The sequence below is a fragment of the Tachysurus vachellii genome, chromosome 16, assembly GCF_030014155.1.
Source record: "Tachysurus vachellii isolate PV-2020 chromosome 16, HZAU_Pvac_v1, whole genome shotgun sequence".
Taxonomy (NCBI): Eukaryota; Metazoa; Chordata; class Actinopteri; order Siluriformes; family Bagridae; genus Tachysurus; species Tachysurus vachellii.
In genome coordinates, this window is record NC_083475.1 from 6406611 (window position 1) to 6429110 (window position 22500).

Below are 22500 nucleotides of genomic sequence, written 5' to 3' on the forward strand. Positions count from 1 at the left end.
CATCACCTGGTGCTTGATCCCAAGAGACCTGGAGTCTGGTCTGACTCCTGTTGTTCTCCATGTGTGCATTAAAGACCATGCTCGGTTCTGCAGGGTGAATAACGACATATTACTGGATCTGAATGTATGAAAATACTATTAATACTACGAATGTATGAATTGGCAGATGTTGGGAAACGCTTGAAGGCAAAACTGTTCATTTTCTCGTTCTCAAATTGAGTCGAGAATCAATTCCACACAACAAATTTCTGAAATCTCATTTCCAAAAACCAAGACAACGGTAACAACCCTGAGCATAAAATAAGGCTACTTGGATGCTGCTATGCATTTTAACACATACTGCTACAGATTCATATTAGTTTCACTGAACACAGGGTCAGTTATTTACTAATTGTGTATTTATTTACATTGTGTAATTATTTCTTCTTCTATATATTTTTACAGTACAATACAGTATCACATCAGAGACTGATACCTTTAGGACTTTTTGTCGGGGACGTGAGTGTACTCAAGTTATAACTTGACTGCTGTATATTACCCATCAGCCCCTGCACATGACATGCCCTGTGTCACGTCTCACACTGATCAGCACCTCTATTTAATTTCCCGTCTTTCAGTGTTTGTTTCATTGTCTAACTTCTGTTGTTAAATCAAAGTCTGCGCCTGCATCCTCTCTGATTAACACAAACGTAAGCACTTATATAATGGTGCATAATAAACTGATATACTGTATGAATCTACTGTATGTTTAAACAAACTAAACATATAGAGGTGAAGATGACCTAATCTGTCTTACATGCAAAAAATGAGCAGTGGAACAATAGCAATACTGTCTCACAACCAGGCATTAACTCCATGTGTATTGGGGGTGTCAACAAACTATAACATCACTGTGTGGAATTTGACTCAGAAGCTTTTGAGCCGAATCTCGATTCCTATCTGATCATTTGATAATATGGAAACTTTTAATTCCATTAATCTATCTGCAGTGTACTAAGCTTTCTAAAGGGGCTTTATTTATTAATACTTCCATGTAGAAGTCTACATCAAACTTTAAAAGCTGCATCCCACTAACTTATGCACTATTCGACTCCATTGTATACACGTGTGAGTTGTGTGGAAGAAGAAGAAGAAGAAGAAGTGCACTTTAAAAATCTGGATGCTGTACTTATACTGTATATCCAAAAAAAAAAAGCAAGCTTGGAATGTTTACACTTCATGCAAAGTGTAAACACTTACAGCTTACATAGACACAGAGAGCAATTCGAAGCGATAACTAACAGCACGAGAGGTCCTACAAAAGTTATGTGTGTTTTATGTCACTAACCAAGTGTAAAATATACGCTTCCTCTCAGGAAAACACCGTCAGTGATCCATTTGAGATGAATCGTACTCTAGATGGTAGAATACACTGTGCATTGTGTAAGGGCATAGTGTGTAATACGTCATACAGGATTCAGCTTAAGAATTCCCGAAGGGAGACAAAATAAAGAGCCCAGCAGGTTCATTAAGCTGCTCACACATCAAAAACAATTGAGTCACTTTTGCTTTTTTACTAATAGCTCGATTTCCTTTCCTCTGTGCTTGAGTAGATGTGTGTTTGGGAAAGAAAAATGGCTGTTGACAGATGTCTTCAATTGTACTTTCACTGACATTATGCTAGTGTGTGTGTGTGTGTGTTGGAGGTTTAAACACTGTGAAGGTATAATGGACAGTACATGGGAGTGACATTACACATGAGGATGAAGGCCAAGCTTTCATTTTACACAGCAGGAAAAAGAGACAGGGCGTTCACCCCACTGCCTAAAATATTGTGTAAAAGGTCACACACACACACACACACACACACACACACACACACGCACGCACGCACGCACACACGCGCGCGTGTATGCAGACGCACACTCATGATAGAAAAGAACAGTACCTGTTTGTTCCTGCAGGGACACGGCGTTTTGCCTCCCAGCTGCCTCAGTGATGATGCTCATGTTGTACACGCGACCAGGAGTGAGGCCGTTCACCCTGTACGAGGTTGTAGTGTTGTCCAATGTGGTGTTCCAGGCGGATTCCAGACCTGCGCTATCTGTGAGCAGAAGTCGGAAAAGCTCTGTTTTTCCAGGCCCAGTCTTCCAGGACATGTTTAGACTGTCCACATGTCTAAACACCTGAACACTTTGCACAGGTGAAGGTCCTGGACAACAGAAACAGAGTCAGAAGTGTCATGAAGCACACTGTTTTCAGGAGAGCATTCCACAGAACTACTGCATGCTCCAGCTTTAGTTTAGATGTGGCTCTCTATGTTATTTCTACAATCTTAGATAAATGGTATGAAACTCGCCACTCCATGTTAGTGGTGTGATATCCTCACATCAGTACATCTTTTGGTACCTCACATCAGTACATCTTTTGGTACCTCACATCAGTACATCTTTTGGTACCTCACATCAGTACATCTTTTGGTACCTCACATCAGTACATCTCTTGGTACCTCACATCAGTACATATATTTTGGTACCTCACATCAGTACATCTTTTGGTACCTCACATCAGTACATCTTTTGGTACCTCACATCAGTATATCTTTTGGTACCTCACATCAGTACATCTCTTGGTACCTCACATCACTACATATATTTTGGTACCTCACATCAGTACATCTTTTGGTACCTCACATCAGTACATCTTTTGGTACCTCACATCAGTACATCTCTTGGTACCTCACATCAGTACTGTACATATATTTTGGTACCTCACATCAGTACATCTTTTGGTACCTCACATCAGTACATATATTTTGGTACCTCACATCAGTACATCTTTTGGTACCTCACATCAGTACATCTCTTGGTACCTCACATCACTACATATATTTTGGTACCTCACATCAGTACATCTTTTGGTACCTCACATCAGTACATCTCTTGGTACCTCACATCACTACATATATTTTGGTACCTCACATCAGTACATCTTTTGGTACCTCACATCAGTACATCTTTTGGTACCTCACATCAGTACATCTCTTGGTACCTCACATCAGTACTGTACATATATTTTGGTACCTCACATCAGTACATCTTTTGGTACCTCACATCAGTACATCTTTTGGTACCTCACATCAGTACATATATTTTGGTACCTCACATCAGTACATCTTTTGGTACCTCACATCAGTACATCTCTTGGTACCTCACATCACTACATATATTTTGGTACCTCACATCAGTACATCTTTTGGTACCTCACATCAGTACATCTCTTGGTACCTCACATCAGTACTGTACATATATTTTGGTACCTCACATCAGTACATCTTTTGGTACCTCACATCAGTACATCTTTTGGTACCTCACATCAGTACATCTTTTGGTACCTCACATCAGTACATATATTTTGGTACCTCGCATCAGTACATCTTTTGGTACCTCACATCAGTACATATATTTTGGTACCTCACATCAGTACATCTTTTGGTACCTCACATCAGTACATTTTTTGGTACCTCACATCAGTACATCTTTTGGTACCTCACATCAGTACATTTTTTGGTACCTCACATCAGTACATTTTTTGGTACCTCACATCAGTACATATATTTTGGTACCTCACATCAGTACATCTTTTGGTACCTCACATCAGTACATCTTTTGGTACCTCACATCAGTACATCTTTTGGTACCTCACATCAGTACATTTTTTGGTACCTCACATCAGTACATATATTTTGGTACCTCACATCAGTACATCTTTTGGTACCTCACATCAGTACATTTTTTGGTACCTCACATCAGTACATCTTTTGGTACCTCACATCAGTACATTTTTTGGTACCTCACATCAGTACATTTTTTGGTACCTCACATCAGTACATATATTTTGGTACCTCACATCAGTACATCTTTTGGTACCTCACATCAGTATATCTTTGGGTACCTCACATCAGTACATCTTTTGGTACCTCACATCAGTACATCTTTTGGTACCTCACATCAGTACATCTTTTGGTACCTCACATCAGTACATCTTTTGGTACCTCACATCAGTACATATATTTTGGTACCTCACATCAGTACATCTTTTGGTACCTCACATCAGTACATATATTTTGGTACCTCACATCAGTACATCTTTTGGTACCTCACATCAGTACATCTTTTGGTACCTAACACCTTGGTACCTTTACCTATATTTAATTGTGTACCTCTGGTGTTTATTATTTTCCTAATAACTATATATAATTGTTCTATCTTTACTTTTTATTTAAATGATGTTACATCTTTATAATGTTACCAGTATTCACACATTACTGAGTGAAAGCTACACATTAAAAGTCCAACTGATAATTGCATCACCAAAGCAGGTACAGTAACAAAGGTACAGTCTTGCACTTGTTAATGCCTTGAATTAAGTTAATGTAATTAGAAGTTATAATACGTGATGACATTTTTCACTCGAGTTCTATTTCTTACCACAGTGGGAAAAAAACACAATGACTTCGAAGTGGCTCTGGACTGTGCAGTTTTTGTGTAAGAGCATGCCGGGGCAGCCAGTGGGTACGATGTGTGAGCGAGATAAGATTGTTCTGGAGAGTTTAAATAACGCCAGCCCTGGCTGGATGCTGAGCCGCCCATGGAGAACTGATTGTGGGAAAGTGAATAGCGGAAAGAGGACCTTTAGCGATGAAGGCCAAAGCCTGACAGCCGCTAGCACCATGCAGCTGCTGTTTCTGCACCTCTTCCTCCCTGGTGGCTCGTTGAACCCCGAATTGTTTGAGTTTATCGCAACAATGCTACCGTGTTCTAACTTTTTTAAAACCACCGTTAATACGGTGTGACATCTCTGTAGGCAGGGTGATCAAATAAATAAGCGAATGTAAGATAATATTGGATTCATACATACTTCAAACTAGCATCAAAACCTTTTTCTGAGAGTGTTTGTCTAAATGTCTCAAATTTTATGAATGTGATATTCATATCCAGTTAAAACAATATTATTAGTGATTAGGCTTCGATTATAGAGATCATCCACCATGTGAATATAAAACTGTAGAAATGTTAGCCAGTGTGTTCATGTAGTCATTTTGGTAGAATTAGCGCATTAATATAAACTTGTAAATTACAAGTTTATATTAATGCGCTAATCCTTGCAGTCCACCAGAGCCGCTGTTCTAGCAAATAATTCAGAACTTACTGCCTAATCGAGTGCTATGGTACAATTTAAATAAAACAACAGAGCTCACTGGCCAATCAGATTCAAGTACTGTGATACCATTTAAATACAACAGCAACAACATTGGCAGCAAAACCATCTCAAAGAGTTTCCAATAAATTAACTATAATAAAAAATCAGCAATTGATTACTCACCTACATTTTATACTGCACAATTCTTTTCTAAGAACCTTTAAAACAATAAACGATCATGAACTGATTATTCAGTATATGAAGTGTTCAGTGTATGAAATTTGCAGGAGCTCTATCAGTGACAGGATGTCGGGATGAAGCGAACAATTGCGAACAATTGGACAACTTTTCTTTTACATTACAGCGGCTCTAAACAGTCGCTCATTCAATGTGTTCTGTCTTCAAGCGTTAGTAAGATTTGTTAGAGAAGTGACCAGAAACTCAGCAGTGCTGAAGATTTTTAACAAGCCTTCCACAGATGGTACGTAAACATCACCACACCAACAACCGTTAAATGACGGCATGTTTTTAAAGCGTTATTCTCCAAAGATGATTTAAACGCCAATGTTTCCGAGCTCACTGACCAGATCAGATCTGAGCACTGTGAGGTTATTTAAATACAACAATAACTGCAGCAGCATAAACCCACTAGACTTTTCTAATGCATGAATAAATGATCCATTTATGATGAGACTCTCATGAATATCTCATCTCCATTTTCTACTGCACACATTCCTACAAATAATAAGCTTTAAGTGCTGAGAAACAATAAACGATCGTTGGCTGATTGTTCACTAAGGTGAACTGAATGTTTTAGGTTTTTGTACAGGAAGCGCTTCTTGCGGCTTGTGTAATCTTGGCTGTGAGGCACAGCAGTAAACTTGTGGGCTTTTATTTTTAGCCGCTGGGAGTGCAGCTTTAATGTGCAAATATCACAGAGGTTTAGGTGATGGCATCAGTGTGAGGGTCAGGAGTAGAGCTGCGCCGTTTAACCCGTTTCAACCTCCAACCAAAACAGAGTGCAACCCCTCCACCCCTCTCCAACCCCCCCATCTACCCCCTTCCCATTTCCTCTAGCACACAAGAACAATGGGGTGGGAAAGGGCAGGGGAGAGGAGAGGCCAGCAGTCTGCTGGAAATACACTGTGTTAGACTGCTGTTCTGGAGCCAAGCCAAACATCACACAATGTCATCTACACACACACACACAGAATACGCCGCAGCCATACACACACTGATTACACACTCACAAGCCACACTCACACACATAATCACACAAACATACACACACACACACACACACACACACACACTCAGGGTTTTAATAGGCTCTTCAAACCAAGAGTACTGAAATTTTCTTTACTGAAATAAAACACAACGCTGATGGAGATGGAAATCATTTATCATGTAAAGTTCTTTAGAACGATCGGTGTGCACAGCTTTAGTTCCTACAGATCCTTTTCTAGATATTCAATATTTGAATTTTTATATTAAAAAAAAAGCTAAAGCGGAACCAAAATATTTCAAAATCTATTAACGTGATTAGTAATTAACAGAAATGATTCAGGGTATTTCTATGCCAGCCTGGAGAGACTTAGGCTTTAGTTCATTAAGCTGAAGCCCTTCAGGTCTCGCTTAACATGGCTGAAGAGTCTCATACAGTACAACCTCAAATTAAAAATGAGTGTGTTTGCGAAGTTAACCTTCTTCATTTCAGACCGTAATCTACTGGAGATAAACTGAGCTAGCATTGCTCCTTTTCTATCATTTTTGCTGATTTATCATTTCTAAAATCTGATCATTTAAAACATTTCAACTCTGCCGTTCTGTAAAGATGCTTTTTTCTGTTTGTTTGTTTGTTTGTTTGTTTGTTTGTTTGTTAGTCTGGTGCTTGCCGTGCTTGAATCTTTTTCATCCTTTTTTCATCCTGCCTTGATTTAATCAAGTCTTATTTCATGCTCAGAGAATATTTACCCTCAGCATCCACTGCCTCTGCCATCAAAACTCATTTACTGTATACAGTCAGGATGAGGCACAATAAAGAAAGCATTAAACTAAGATTGAAGCAAACAAACAAATAAATAATAAGAATTTCCTTTTTTATTATTATTTTATCAACAAAGTCAAATAAAAAAACGTTGTCAAGCTTCATGTCAGAAATATTAAATATCGATATCTTAAAAATGATATAAAAGGTCTCTTTTTTAATCTAGCATTAATGTTCACATCTACGCCATTAGGACGTCAGATTTACTTAAATAAATTAAATGAATTAAATCCTAAATGATATTCATTAAGTCTGTCAAATGAGAATGAGAAATATTTTATAGAGTTACTGAGTGATTGGGTTCTGAGGATGATGATGATGTTTATAACATGTATAATGTGTGTATAACATGTGTATAACATGTGTATAACATGCTCACACAGAACTCATCACACATCACTTACTTGTTGCCAGGGACAGGTTGTGTTGATTACTGTCCATCTTCGATGCTACAGTCAGGTGGTACCATGTTCCAGGGTATAAATTCTCCAGTTTACATGTAATCATTTCCCCATTTTCCTGATTGTGATCACAGTCTGTCTGGTTCTCAGGTCTGTCTGCCGTATTCACTGCGAAGCGACATTCCACAGCTGAGCTGTTCAGCGTGAGTCGTATAGAGTCAGTGCCGACTTGGACAGGCTTGAGGACTTTAAAGCTACATTGCTGAGTTTCTGCCAGCAAAACACCCTGAAAACATACATTTGTTATGTCAATTAATAATAATAATAATAATAATAATAATAATAATAATAATAATAATAATAATAATAATAATAACAAGAAGAAGAAGAATCATGATCGTCATCATCAACATTGTCATGATCATTATCATTGTTGGGGTAGCCTAGTGATTAAGTTGTTGGACTGTTAATTGGATGGTTGTGAGTTTGAAGCCCCTTTTAACCAAGCTGCCACCAGTGGGCCCCTGAGCAAGGCCCTTAACACCCAATTGCTCAGTTGTATAAAATGAGATGAATATTTATTCGCTCTGGATAAAGGCTTAATGTTGTCATTATCATCGTTGTTGGTGTCATCATGATCAAAATCATCATCATTGTCTGTATCTTCATCTCATCATCATCCTCATCATAATTGTTCCAGTATATAGTTTGTACAACAAAATATTTGTAAAAATATAACAAAATATAAAACATTTGTTACTTAAAATACTTTTCTCTCTTTTTATAATTATTTAAACAATTGTATTATGTCTCTTAGTGATTACAGTTGAACAGTCATTGCCTGTAGATTTGCCTTTATTAAATTTTTAATAAAAACTATCTGCGTGTAGTAATTCATAATGATCTGAAATAGCTGAAAATTCTCTGATTAAACTTCAAGTGCAAAATTTTTCTATTCTCAGATTATTGTTTTCCCGGTCCTATAGTCCTATGTTTGGCTGCTTTGCGTCATTACAGTTCAACTTTTTACCTTTTGTAATTTATGGCTATATAATTATAAAATATACATAGAAATAATAATTACAGAATTTGTGACACTTTTTTTTTCTTTTCTTTTCTTTACAACCCAGTTGTAACTATTTTATCTGAAGAAGGTTTTATATTGAGAATGACTCACCATAACTCCACATGCTACCCAGACGGCTACAGACACGGCTTCAGCTCTCAGCATTTTTTTCGATTGTCAGGTTATTAGATGATTTTAGTTAATAAATAGAACTTTAATTTGAAGAGACACTTGAAAATATAATCCAAAGGATTTGAAAATGAGTTGAAATGTAGGCTCCCCATGCGTCAGATAGATTCAGAAAAGCAATTCTTCCAGAAGTTCATCAGCTCCACTCGGTCCTCGGTTGGTGGCTGTCTCTTGCTCATCAACCAGTGGTGATCAAAAATGCGTGCGAGTAAACCATTCAGTCTCCAGCGGATTTCCTCAATCAGGATCGGTCTTAAGTTCAAATTCAGTTGCCAAGTCAAACAATAGTAATGATATGAGGCGTTGTCTCTCTGATACCTCTAGTTGCTTCTTTCCTACAAATCCAAAGCTTCTCTCAGGCTGGATTATGATTGAGCTATATTCTTTAACATCACTGTTGGACTAAGATTTTTTTCCCCCTTCTGTTATTAGATGTCTGACAAATGTTAAGCGCTGCTTTTGTTGTTTGAAGCCTTTAAAGCAGCCCACCCTTTTTCCTTCCTGTACTGTATACCCCACAGAGCAGCCAGTCGGTTAAAGCCACACTTATTTTCACACCGTCTTTCCACTCTGCTTAAAGCAGCTTCATGTCTGTTTCACTACACTTCCTTCTATTATCCACCGCCACATGCTTTGTTAATAGAAGTTTAAGGACTCTCACTTTTTTTTACACACATAAATAGGTAAATCCTGGGGACTAAAGCAAATGTCAGATATGCCAGGGTTTGGTCATGAGGTGAAATGTGAGTTTTGTAAACTTTAGTGCTATATTCAAATATTTAAACAAAGAGAAGGAAATTATACAGATACAGACAGGAAGTTCTCTATTATTGAACAATACATTGGGCGTGCAGGTCTTTCTGTGGTGTACTGTATCTATGCAGTGACTGAGACCTAACAGTGGAAATGTCAAATACTCAAATTTACAATTACATTTACATTTACAGCATTTGGCAGACGCCCTTATCCAGAGCGACGTACATAAGTGCTTAAATCTCTCTCATTGGATACATTAATGCTGGCTCACTAGATTACATACCATGAGTTTAAAACATTGTTCAAAGTTACAATGAAAAAGTTTCATTTTTTTTATTTTTATTTTTTTAATAAATGCAAAAGATAAGGAAAGAAGTGCTAGTTGAAGTGTTTCCTGAATAAGTAGGTCTTCAACCTCCGTTTGAAAATAGCCAGTGACTCAGCTGTCCGGACCTCTAGGGGAAGTTCATTCCACCACCTTGGTGCCAGAACAGAGAAGAGTCTTGTAGTATACAGTACTTGCCTCTTACCCTGAGAGATGGTGGAACCAGTCTAGAAGTGCTGGTAGATCGGAGGGTGCGGGGTGCAGTGTGAGGAGTGATGAGGGCTTTGAGGTAAGAGGGAGCTGGTCCATTTTTGGCTTTGTAGGCCAGCATCAGTGTTTTGAATCTGATGCGTGCAGCTACCGGAAGCCAGTGGAGGGATCACAGTAGTGGGGTGGTATGCAAGAACTTTGGAAGGTTGAAAACAAGCCGTGCAGCTGCATTTTGGATCATTTGCAGAGGATCAATTGTGTTCATACTGTAGGTAGACCTGCCAGCAGTGCGTTTCAGTAATCCAGTCTTGAAATGACAAGAGACTGAACAAGTACCTGAGCAGCCTGTGTAGTTCAGATTTCTTTGTTTATCTGAATTAAGCTACGAGAACTCAGTAACTATACACAATCTGATTGACATTCATTTTCTTTCAGTATTCTTCTCTGCACTATTTTAGCCAGTACCTTCAAAGTATCATGGAGGAGATACTCACAACTGAGGTTCCCCAGAGGTCAGTGCTGTGTCCACTGCTCATTTCTGGGACATGTGATTGAAACTCATGGCTGGTCATATCACGGCTATGCTGATGACATCTCTTCTCATCTCTGTCTGCCTGTCCCACATCTCAAACTGGGAAAAACTATGCTAGCAAAAATTGAGTTTCCACGTCACCCCTGCCTGCCTGTCAGTCAGTCAACCTAACATAACCTACTACCTACATCTAGATTGAAGAAAAAGGTCACACACAGATACACAATCCCATGGTGTAAAAATCAAGCCAAGATAAATCATCTCAGAATTTTTTTCTACCTTTAATGTAATACAGAAAAGAAAAACAAATACTACAAAAATGAATGAATAACAATAACGAATGTCTATAATTTTGCATGCCCTTCACTGTGAGGATACTGTGAGAATACTGTGAGGACTCTGTGAGGATACTGATAGGATACTGTGAGGACACTGTGAGAATACTGTGAGGATACTGTGAGAATACTGTGAGGATACTGTGAGGACACTGTGAGAATACTGTGAGGATACTGTGAGAATACTGTGAGGATACTGTGAGGACACTGTGAGAATACTGTGAGGATACTGTGAGGACTCTGTGAGGACTCTGTGAGGATACTGTGAGGATACTGTGAGAATACTGTGAGGATACTGTGAGGACTCTGTGAGGATACTGTGAGGATACTGTGAGGACACTGTGAGAATACTGTGAGGATACTGTGAGGATACTGTGAGAATACTGTGAGGATACTGTGAGAATACTGTGAGGATACTGGGAGGACACTGTGAGAATACTGTGAGGATACTGTGAGGACTCTGTGAGGATACTGTGAGGAAACTGTGAGGACTCTGTGAGGATACTGTGAGGATACTGTGAGAATACTGTGAGGATACTGTGAGAATACTGTGAGGATACTGTGAGAATACTGTGAGGACACTGTGAATATACTGTGAGGACTCTGTGAGGACACTGTGAGAATACTGTGAGGACACTGTAAGGATACTTTGAGAATACTGTGAGGATACTGTGAGGACACTGTGAGGATACTGTGAGGACACTGTGAGGATACTGTGAGGACTCTGTGAGGACACTGTGAGAATACTTTGAGGACACTGTAAGGATACTTTGAGAATACTGTGAGGATACTGTGAGGACACTGTGAGGATACTGTGAGAATACTGTGAGGATACTGTGAGGATACTGTGAGGAAACTGTGAGGACTCTGTGAGGATACTGTGAGGATACTGTGAGAATACTGTGAGGATACTGTGAGGATACTGTGAGGACACTGTGAGAATACTGTGAGGATACTGTGAGAATACTGTGAGGATACTGTGAGGACACTGTGAGAATACTGTGAGGATACTGTGAGAATACTGTGAGGATACTGTGAGGACACTGTGAGAATACTGTGAGGATACTGTGAGGACTCTGTGAGGATACTGTGAGGATACTGTGAGGACTCTGTGAGGATACTGTGAGGATACTGTGAGAATACTGTGAGGATACTGTGAGGACTCTGTGAGGATACTGTGAGGATACTGTGAGGACACTGTGAGAATACTGTGAGGATACTGTGAGGATACTGTGAGAATACTGTGAGGATACTGTGAGAATACTGTGAGGATACTGTGAGGACACTGTGAGAATACTGTGAGGATACTGTGAGGACTCTGTGAGGATACTGTGAGGAAACTGTGAGGACTCTGTGAGGATACTGTGAGGATACTGTGAGAATACTGTGAGGATACTGTGAGAATACTGTGAGGATACTGTGAGGATACTGTGAGAATACTGTGAGGACACTGTGAATATACTGTGAGGACTCTGTGAGGACACTGTGAGAATACTGTGAGGACACTGTAAGGATACTTTGAGAATACTGTGAGGATACTGTGAGGACACTGTGAGGATACTGTGAGGACACTGTGAGGATACTGTGAGGACTCTGTGAGGACACTGTGAGAATACTTTGAGGACACTGTAAGGATACTTTGAGAATACTGTGAGGATACTGTGAGGACACTGTGAGGATACTGTGAGAATACTGTGAGGATACTGTGAGGATACTGTGAGGAAACTGTGAGGACTCTGTGAGGATACTGTGAGGATACTGTGAGAATACTGTGAGGATACTGTGAGGATACTGTGAGGAAACTGTGAGGATACTGTGAGAATACTGTGAGAATACTGTGAGGATACTGTGAGGACACTGTGAGAATACTGTGAGGATACTGTGAGGACTCTGTGAGGATACTGTGAGGATACTGTGAGGAAACTGTGAGGACTCTGTGAGGATACTGTGAGGATACTGTGAGAATACTGTGAGGATACTGTGAGAATACTGTGAGGATACTGTGAGGACACTGTGAATATACTGTGAGGACTCTGTGAGGACACTGTGAGAATACTGTGAGGACACTGTGAGAATACTGTGAGGATACTGTGAGAATACTGTGAGGATACTGTGAGGACACTGTGAGAATACTGTGAGGATACTGTGAGAATACTGTGAGGATACTGTGAGGACACTGTGAGAATACTGTGAGGATACTGTGAGGACTCTGTGAGGATACTGTGAGGACTCTGTGAGGATACTGTGAGGATACTGTGAGAATACTGTGAGGATACTGTGAGGACTCTGTGAGGATACTGTGAGGATACTGTGAGGACACTGTGAGAATACTGTGAGGATACTGTGAGGATACTGTGAGAATACTGTGAGGATACTGTGAGAATACTGTGAGGATACTGTGAGGACACTGTGAGAATACTGTGAGGATACTGTGAGGACTCTGTGAGGAAACTGTGAGGACTCTGTGAGGATACTGTGAGGATACTGTGAGAATACTGTGAGGATACTGTGAGGATACTGTGAGGACACTGTGAGAATACTGTGAGGATACTGTGAGAATACTGTGAGGATACTGTGAGGACACTGTGAGAATACTGTGAGGATACTGTGAGAATACTGTGAGGATACTGTGAGGACACTGTGAGAATACTGTGAGGATACTGTGAGGACTCTGTGAGGATATTGTGAGGATACTGTGAGGACTCTGTGAGGATACTGTGAGGATACTGTGAGAATACTGTGAGGATACTGTGAGGACTCTGTGAGGATACTGTGAGGATACTGTGAGGACACTGTGAGAATACTGTGAGGATACTGTGAGGATACTGTGAGAATACTGTGAGGATACTGTGAGAATACTGTGAGGATACTGTGAGGACACTGTGAGAATACTGTGAGGATACTGTGAGGACTCTGTGAGGATACTGTGAGGAAACTGTGAGGACTCTGTGAGGATACTGTGAGGATACTGTGAGAATACTGTGAGGATACTGTGAGAATACTGTGAGGATACTGTGAGGATACTGTGAGAATACTGTGAGGACACTGTGAATATACTGTGAGGACTCTGTGAGGACACTGTGAGAATACTGTGAGGACACTGTAAGGATACTTTGAGAATACTGTGAGGATACTGTGAGGACACTGTGAGGATACTGTGAGGACACTGTGAGGATACTGTGAGGACTCTGTGAGGATACTGTGAGGACTCTGTGAGGACACTGTGAGAATACTTTGAGGACACTGTAAGGATACTTTGAGAATACTGTGAGGATACTGTGAGGACACTGTGAGGATACTGTGAGAATACTGTGAGGATACTGTGAGGATACTGTGAGGAAACTGTGAGGACTCTGTGAGGATACTGTGAGGATACTGTGAGAATACTGTGAGGATACTGTGAGGATACTGTGAGGAAACTGTGAGGATACTGTGAGAATACTGTGAGAATACTGTGAGGATACTGTGAGGACACTGTGAGAATACTGTGAGGATACTGTGAGGACTCTGTGAGGATACTGTGAGGATACTGTGAGGAAACTGTGAGGACTCTGTGAGGATACTGTGAGGATACTGTGAGAATACTGTGAGGATACTGTGAGAATACTGTGAGGATACTGTGAGGACACTGTGAATATACTGTGAGGACTCTGTGAGGACACTGTGAGAATACTGTGAGGACACTGTGAGAATACTGTGAGGATACTGTGAGAATACTGTGAGGATACTGTGAGGACACTGTGAGAATACTGTGAGGATACTGTGAGAATACTGTGAGGATACTGTGAGGACACTGTGAGAATACTGTGAGGATACTGTGAGGACTCTGTGAGGATACTGTGAGGACTCTGTGAGGATACTGTGAGGATACTGTGAGAATACTGTGAGGACTCTGTGAGGATACTGTGAGGATACTGTGAGGACACTGTGAGAATACTGTGAGGATACTGTGAGGATACTGTGAGAATACTGTGAGGATACTGTGAGAATACTGTGAGGATACTGTGAGGACACTGTGAGAATACTGTGAGGATACTGTGAGGACTCTGTGAGGATACTGTGAGGAAACTGTGAGGACTCTGTGAGGATACTGTGAGAATACTGTGAGGATACTGTGAGAATACTGTGAGGATACTGTGAGAATACTGTGAGGATACTGTGAGAATACTGTGAGGACACTGTGAATATACTGTGAGGACTCTGTGAGGACACTGTGAGAATACTGTGAGGACACTGTAAGGATACTTTGAGAATACTGTGAGGATACTGTGAGGACACTGTGAGGATACTGTGAGGACACTGTGAGGATACTGTGAGGACTCTGTGAGGACACTGTGAGAATACTTTGAGGACACTGTAAGGATACTTTGAGAATACTGTGAGGATACTGTGAGGACACTGTGAGGATACTGTGAGAATACTGTGAGGACACTGTAAGGATACTTTGAGAATACTGTGAGGATACTGTGAGGACACTGTGAGGATACTGTGAGGACACTGTGAGGATACTGTGAGGACTCTGTGAGGATACTGTGAGGACTCTGTGAGGACACTGTGAGAATACTTTGAGGACACTGTAAGGATACTTTGAGAATACTGTGAGGATACTGTGAGGACACTGTGAGGATACTGTGAGAATACTGTGAGGATACTGTGAGGATACTGTGAGGAAACTGTGAGGACTCTGTGAGGATACTGTGAGGATACTGTGAGAATACTGTGAGGATACTGTGAGGATACTGTGAGGAAACTGTGAGGATACTGTGAGAATACTGTGAGAATACTGTGAGGATACTGTGAGGACACTGTGAGAATACTGTGAGGATACTGTGAGGACTCTGTGAGGATACTGTGAGGATACTGTGAGGAAACTGTGAGGACTCTGTGAGGATACTGTGAGGATACTGTGAGAATACTGTGAGGATACTGTGAGAATACTGTGAGGATACTGTGAGGACACTGTGAATATACTGTGAGGACTCTGTGAGGACACTGTGAGAATACTGTGAGGACACTGTGAGAATACTGTGAGGATACTGTGAGAATACTGTGAGGATACTGTGAGGACACTGTGAGAATACTGTGAGGATACTGTGAGAATACTGTGAGGATACTGTGAGGACACTGTGAGAATACTGTGAGGATACTGTGAGGACTCTGTGAGGATACTGTGAGGACTCTGTGAGGATACTGTGAGGATACTGTGAGAATACTGTGAGGACTCTGTGAGGATACTGTGAGGATACTGTGAGGACACTGTGAGAATACTGTGAGGATACTGTGAGGATACTGTGAGAATACTGTGAGGATACTGTGAGAATACTGTGAGGATACTGTGAGGACACTGTGAGAATACTGTGAGGATACTGTGAGGACTCTGTGAGGATACTGTGAGGAAACTGTGAGGACTCTGTGAGGATACTGTGAGAATACTGTGAGGATACTGTGAGAATACTGTGAGGATACTGTGAGAATACTGTGAGGATACTGTGAGAATACTGTGAGGACACTGTGAATATACTGTGAGGACTCTGTGAGGACACTGTGAGAATACTGTGAGGACACTGTAAGGATACTTTGAGAATACTGTGAGGATACTGTGAGGACACTGTGAGGATACTGTGAGGACACTGTGAGGATACTGTGAGGACTCTGTGAGGACACTGTGAGAATACTTTGAGGACACTGTAAGGATACTTTGAGAATACTGTGAGGATACTGTGAGGACACTGTGAGGATACTGTGAGAATACTGTGAGGATACTGTGAGGAAACTGTGAGGATACTGTGAGGATACTGTGAGAATACTGTGAGGATACTGTGAGGATACTGTGAGGATACTGTGAGGAAACTGTGAGGATACTGTGAGAATACTGTGAGAATACTGTGAGGATACTGTGAGGACACTGTGAGAATACTGTGAGGATACTGTGAGGACTCTGTGAGGATACTGTGAGGATACTGTGAGGAAACTGTGAGGACTCTGTGAGGATACTGTGAGGATACTGTGAGAATACTGTGAGGATACTGTGAGAATACTGTGAGGATACTGTGAGGACACTGTGAATATACTGTGAGGACTCTGTGAGGACACTGTGAGAATACTGTGAGGAAACTGTAAGGATACTTTGAGAATACTGTGAGGATACTGTGAGGACACTGTGAGGATACTGTGAGGACACTGTGAGGATACTGTGAGGACTCTGTGAGAATACTTTGAGGACACTGTAAGGATACTTTGAGAATACTGTGAGGATACTGTGAGGACACTGTGAGGATACTGTGAGAATACTGTGAGGATACTGTGAGGACTCTGTGAGGACACTGTGAGAATACTGTGAGGATACATTGAGAATACTGTGAGGATACTGTGAGAATACTGTGAGGATACTGTGAGGACTCTGTGAGGATACTGTGAGGACTCTGTGAGGATACTGTGAGAATACTGTGAGGACTCTGTGAGGATACTGTGAGAATACTGTGAGGATACTGTGAGGATACTCACAGTGAAGCACGGTGGTGGCAGCATCACACTGCAGAGCTACATCTCTTCAACTTTTTACCATTAGGAGTGGAATGATGAAAATGATCAAATCAGGATAATTTTATTCTTATAGCTGCAATATGATGCTGTATGTGCTGCTATACAACCAAAGGTGATTTAACAAAGTATTAGTTCAGGTGTGTGTTTTCTTTCCTAATCTGTTCCTATTGGTTTTTCCACATTAAAGTTGTGGTTGCTTTTTCAAATTATATTCAAATAAAGGTGAAATTCATTTCTTTATTTTCATCACTTAAACCTACAACTTTAACAGGGGTGTGTAAACTTTTTAATAAACAGTTTAAGGCAATTCTAATAGATTTTGAGTAAATCTAGCTTGCTTGGTCTAGCTCAAATGTGTTCTGGATGTGATATGAAATCATGGTGCGTTCATGTCAAGTCATGTCAGAAAGATCGTATTTATGAGTTGAAGACACATGAACACCACTACAAGTCTTCATCACGAGTGGGGAAACTGGATTTTCCTTAAGCTCTGAGTTTCAGAGTTGGCGGTGCGTCAGAAAGAAATCAATGGATGTAATGTCTAGTTGGTGATAAACATTTCCTCATCTCAGAAGATTTGTCACTTTCTAGAAGTTTACAACTTGCTGTATTTTTTGTAGTTAATGAAGCAAAGTTTTACTTCCATCTCGCTCTGACCCTAACGACTAAAATGCACGTGACGTCTTAATTACGACTCGTAAATAGTAACATTCTCAGGAGTATACTGCACAAAAACGTACATCTCGCCTCTTTATACAAAACAACAAACAACACACTGATGAAAAATCACTCGGTATGATCAGTTTATTTGCTGTAAAGACCACAGAGTCACAGAGTTAGGTATATTGTTACCAGGACAGTAACAGAACAGAGATTTCTCCACTTTACACCCTCTCTATAAAGAGAAAAGAGGACTCATAGTGTGAATGTACAGTACGTAGTACCTCAACATTAAATATTATGGCTTGAATCACAACATAGTCCTGTGTTTTCACGTACGCTATGTTTTAGTTGTGTTTAGCCTTCAGACATGACACGTCAAATCTTCATCTCTGGTCACATTCTGTCTCTTACTGATGATCTGTACAGATTATACTAGCTAGAAATATCTATTGTAGCAGGTCTGCTGGACAGTTACACTGATTTTCCCCTACAACATTCAAGTGGATTACAGTAGCAAGAAAGAGGAAATAAAGGTTATTGACAGGTTAATACCAAATAGTGAAAAATAGCTACAAACAGTAAGCCAACGTACACTAACCAGAAACCGTTTGATTTATTTCACTGACCAGATTTTTCTATGCTACACACATCTAGTAGAAATTCACAAATATAATTTGTAAAAGCTTTATATCACAAATAATCAGAATTTTAAAAAATGGACCATACAAAAAAAAAAAAAGGAAGAAAAAAAAACAATTAGAAATGTTCATATTTCTAGAACAATCATCTTCCCGGCTCTCGAAGCAAACCGTATAGCAGAAAAGTCCTCGTGTAGCTCAGAGACATGATGCTGATGTAACTCATACGCTTTCACCTGGAGCTCAATGATCAGTTCAGAGAAAGCTGCTGGATCAAACGTGATTTGATTGGAGCAATAGAGCTAGGATTATATAACTCAAAGCTATTGGATGTTCCATATCTTATCACCTAAACTGTAATACAAAATGTTTTACAAAAAAGTAAAATAATGCACAGGAAAAACACGAAATGTTAAAAACTTGATAAGCGACAGAGTAAAAAGGGAAGTTTTCTTCTTCAATACAATAGAATGTGTTGTTTCTTAATCAGAAAGTGGATATAAAAATGCAGGGTGAACTAAGACTTTTGCACAGTGCTGCATATCTTAGTCACAGGTCAAGAAAACAATATAAGGTCTGATAGCATTTATGTAAAAATCGGTGTCTACGTTTGATTTTTTTTTTTTACTTTTTGTATTTTTAAAAATACACCCAGGAACATAATGGCACTGGATTCTCAGAGCAGCACACAGCTTCCTGAATCTGCACAGGAAGTTTGTGTAAGCGGGTGTTGGCATTTAACTAAAAGGCATATGGATAAAATGGGTTCATAAAGAGAAAAGGGTGGAGATGGTTTACAATCCATGAAAAAAAATATTAATAAAATACGTATTAATAAATAAGAGGAAGGTAGAAAGCTTTTCCTAAAAGATGGGTTCAAATGAAAAGGCACAAAAATGTATTTGACATTTCAGAAATTCCTTTAGTCCTTAATATTGATAAATGTCTGGATGACATCTTATTAAATTGAAAAATGAAAAAAAAAAAAAAAATAAGGCAACAGTTATTTAGGGAATATTGTACAAAAATAACTATTATATTTTATATATATTTTCAACTCTGCTATTTAAAGTACAGCCGTGTTGTAGAGCCTCCTCTTCAACAAATATTAACACAAGAGAAGTGAGCAGTGTTCAGGCATGTGGTCAAATATTAAATGTGTTGGACAACAACAACAAAGAAAATTCTGCCATTATTATTATTATTATTATTATTATTATTATTGATTAGAGGAACTGAAACGACTTATTCACACGAGTCCACTTGATGCGCCTAACAGTCTTCAAACAGTTTGAGCATTGTCACATAGTTCTGTGTGAAGTCTTGAGGAAAGTGCTAATCGTAACTATACACAAATTGGATTGAATACTGGGGCCCCGTCAGCCCTGACGTGGCTCAGTGAAAAGTCCAGAGCTGGAGGTGAGAGAGCAGGTATACCGGATGCTTCCATCTAGGTGGACAGAGCGAACGCGCTTGTTTAGAGTCAAAAGGAGTCTAAGTCGAGACATCAATATCAACACATCACACGTCATCTGTTCTGATCCGGTTCGTTCTACGAGCATACGGGTTAAGTGCAAAACATCTCCATAAACAATCCCTTACATTCTAGATTGTCTCTCTGGGATGAGAAAGATAAATGGATGCTTGGACCCTTGATAGATTGTGCTTCCTGGTAATCGTGGAGAGAAAAACATCCGTGGACCATCTTCTTCTTCATGAATTGGTCATCACATTCACGGGCCTGGGTCTGCTGACAGACGGCCTTCGTAGAGACACAAGGCATGATGGACGAATTCATACTGCTCGCCGGTTTGGATCATTCCACCCCTAAGACACAATCAGGTGTTAATTGGCACTAACATTTAAGTATAGAATGAAAGCATTTCAGTGTAAGACTGGAACATTGGACTTGTTAATGTGATGCTCCCCTTGTCCATGTCGATGCAAATACTTACGAACTCAGAAGCTTTAACTAAAGGCAACCACAGCATGGAGGAATTCTTTACTCTGATTGGTCAAAAGGTGTCAGTATAATGTCATAACGTCACGCCTTGGACATGTAATCTGAATAGCTCAATATTAATGCAGCACGTTCTAATACACGATGGTTTCCATAGTAACCGCTCATACACTAGGAAGTCTAAAGCTGCGTCCCAAATGACGACCATCTGGTTTTACACTATGTACACCGACCACTATGTACCCCAGCATCTGGTGTAGGAATGTTAGAAGGGCTGCATCATCTTTAATTCGAACACTCAATCGTTTTTGCTAACCAGAAGTTTTAGCCGTCAGAGATACCAAATAGCTTTTAGCAGAATATTTCAATTGTTGAAAAATAAAATCACAACCTGAGCTAATTTAAAAAATATTTCTAACACATCGTATCCACCGGAGTGTCGTTGGCCGTCTTGGAATTTTTTTCCTCATCAAGCATCAGCAGCTGGTAGCTCCGCCCCTTTTCTAGTACGCAAGCAAAGCTGCGAGTGTTGAGTACACAAAGTGCTCTGCTGTGACAGAGCAGCGCTTAGAAAAGCGGCGTAGACATTTCACACAGATTCGTAGAGCAGAGCGTGAAAATGACCTTACTATGCACTTTTATTAAAATATTATTTCACTTCATTCCAATGTGTTTTAAAATGTAATAGCTGTAAAAATGTGTAAATGATGTCTGTACCTGTCGACTCTCATCTGGCACACGATGCCCAGAACATCCACAACTCCATCCCGAAGCAGCTGATGACAACCGATAGTCGTGGCTATGAAACAGCCTGTGCGTCCAATCCCAGCACTACATGTGATCATAAAGAACAGGGTCACAACCTGCTAATAACTGATCAGCTACTTCCTGTCTTGTCGTTTTCTTTTCATACACAACTATTAGTGATGAGATTAAAGAGAAAGAAATCACTAGTTGTGAAATGTCAAGTAAACAAAGAGAAAAGCACGTTGAAGACGCGGGACGTCCTGTAGTCCTGATTGACTTCAGATGTGAACGTTCCTGCTCCTTGGCTTCAGGCTATAATCTCACCTGGATATTGTAGATTTGTACCTGCTTTGGAGTTGTTACTGTAATCCTAGAGTCTCTTTTCTTTGAATTCTTTTCAGAGGAAAGTCAGCAGATATCACTAGATGATGTTACAGACTAATCCACATTATTGCTTTCATTATGATCGTCAGCATGTCGAATTACAAATAAGGGGTAAATGAAGAAGGAAGATTTCCCACAGAGGCTTAATTAAATAAAGGATTCTAATTTATTACTCAAAGAAAGAAAAAAAATCAACATTGGTTATGGCACCAAACTGCTGATGCTATAAAGAGAATATTTCTATCGAGAATAAAATTAAACCGCAGTGATCATGAAGGTTATGAAGGTGCAACTTTTATTACTGGCCATGAAGATTAAAAACATTTGGAATGCGTGTGATTGGTGATTAGTCATTAGGAACAGTGAGAGACAGCAGTACTTGGGATATGTCATCGGGATAGGTCATCGATTATTAGTCCATTAGAACAATGGTGATTAGTCTTTGAGAGATGTAGTGATCAGTATTTGATCAATAGAAAAGATGGGGATCAGTGATTGGCCGGTCATTGGGAAACAGTGGTAA

The 22500-nt window shown here is 39.9% G+C and overlaps 2 protein-coding genes across 6 annotated transcripts in view; both read right to left on the bottom strand.

Moving 5' to 3' along the window:
- Window positions 1-9465, bottom strand: part of ptprb (protein tyrosine phosphatase receptor type b) — a 48786-nt gene extending 39321 nt beyond the window's left edge. Inside the window, exons 1-4 of the mRNA XM_060889279.1 lie at window positions 8807-9465; window positions 7633-7915; window positions 1928-2191; window positions 1-87 (exon numbers count right to left, since the gene is read on the bottom strand). The exon at window positions 1-87 is cut by the window's left edge and continues 177 nt beyond it. Coding sequence (XP_060745262.1) covers window positions 1-87; window positions 1928-2191; window positions 7633-7915; window positions 8807-8860 — 688 coding nt within the window. The 5' untranslated portion in view covers window positions 8861-9465. The remainder of the gene's footprint in view (window positions 88-1927; window positions 2192-7632; window positions 7916-8806) is intronic.
- Window positions 9466-18375: 8910 nt separating this feature from the next.
- Window positions 18376-22500, bottom strand: part of ptprr (protein tyrosine phosphatase receptor type R) — a 46086-nt gene continuing 41961 nt past the window's right edge. For 4 of the 5 annotated variants that reach the window (XM_060889534.1, XM_060889530.1, XM_060889532.1 and 1 more), the window contains 2 exons: window positions 21564-21677; window positions 18376-20713 (listed from right to left, as the gene is read on the bottom strand). In XM_060889534.1, coding sequence (XP_060745517.1) covers window positions 20620-20713; window positions 21564-21677 — 208 coding nt within the window. In that variant the 3' untranslated portion in view covers window positions 18376-20619. Of the gene's footprint in view, window positions 20714-21563; window positions 21678-22124 lie in introns of those variants that run through there. The other variant, XM_060889533.1, reaches the window with a different exon arrangement.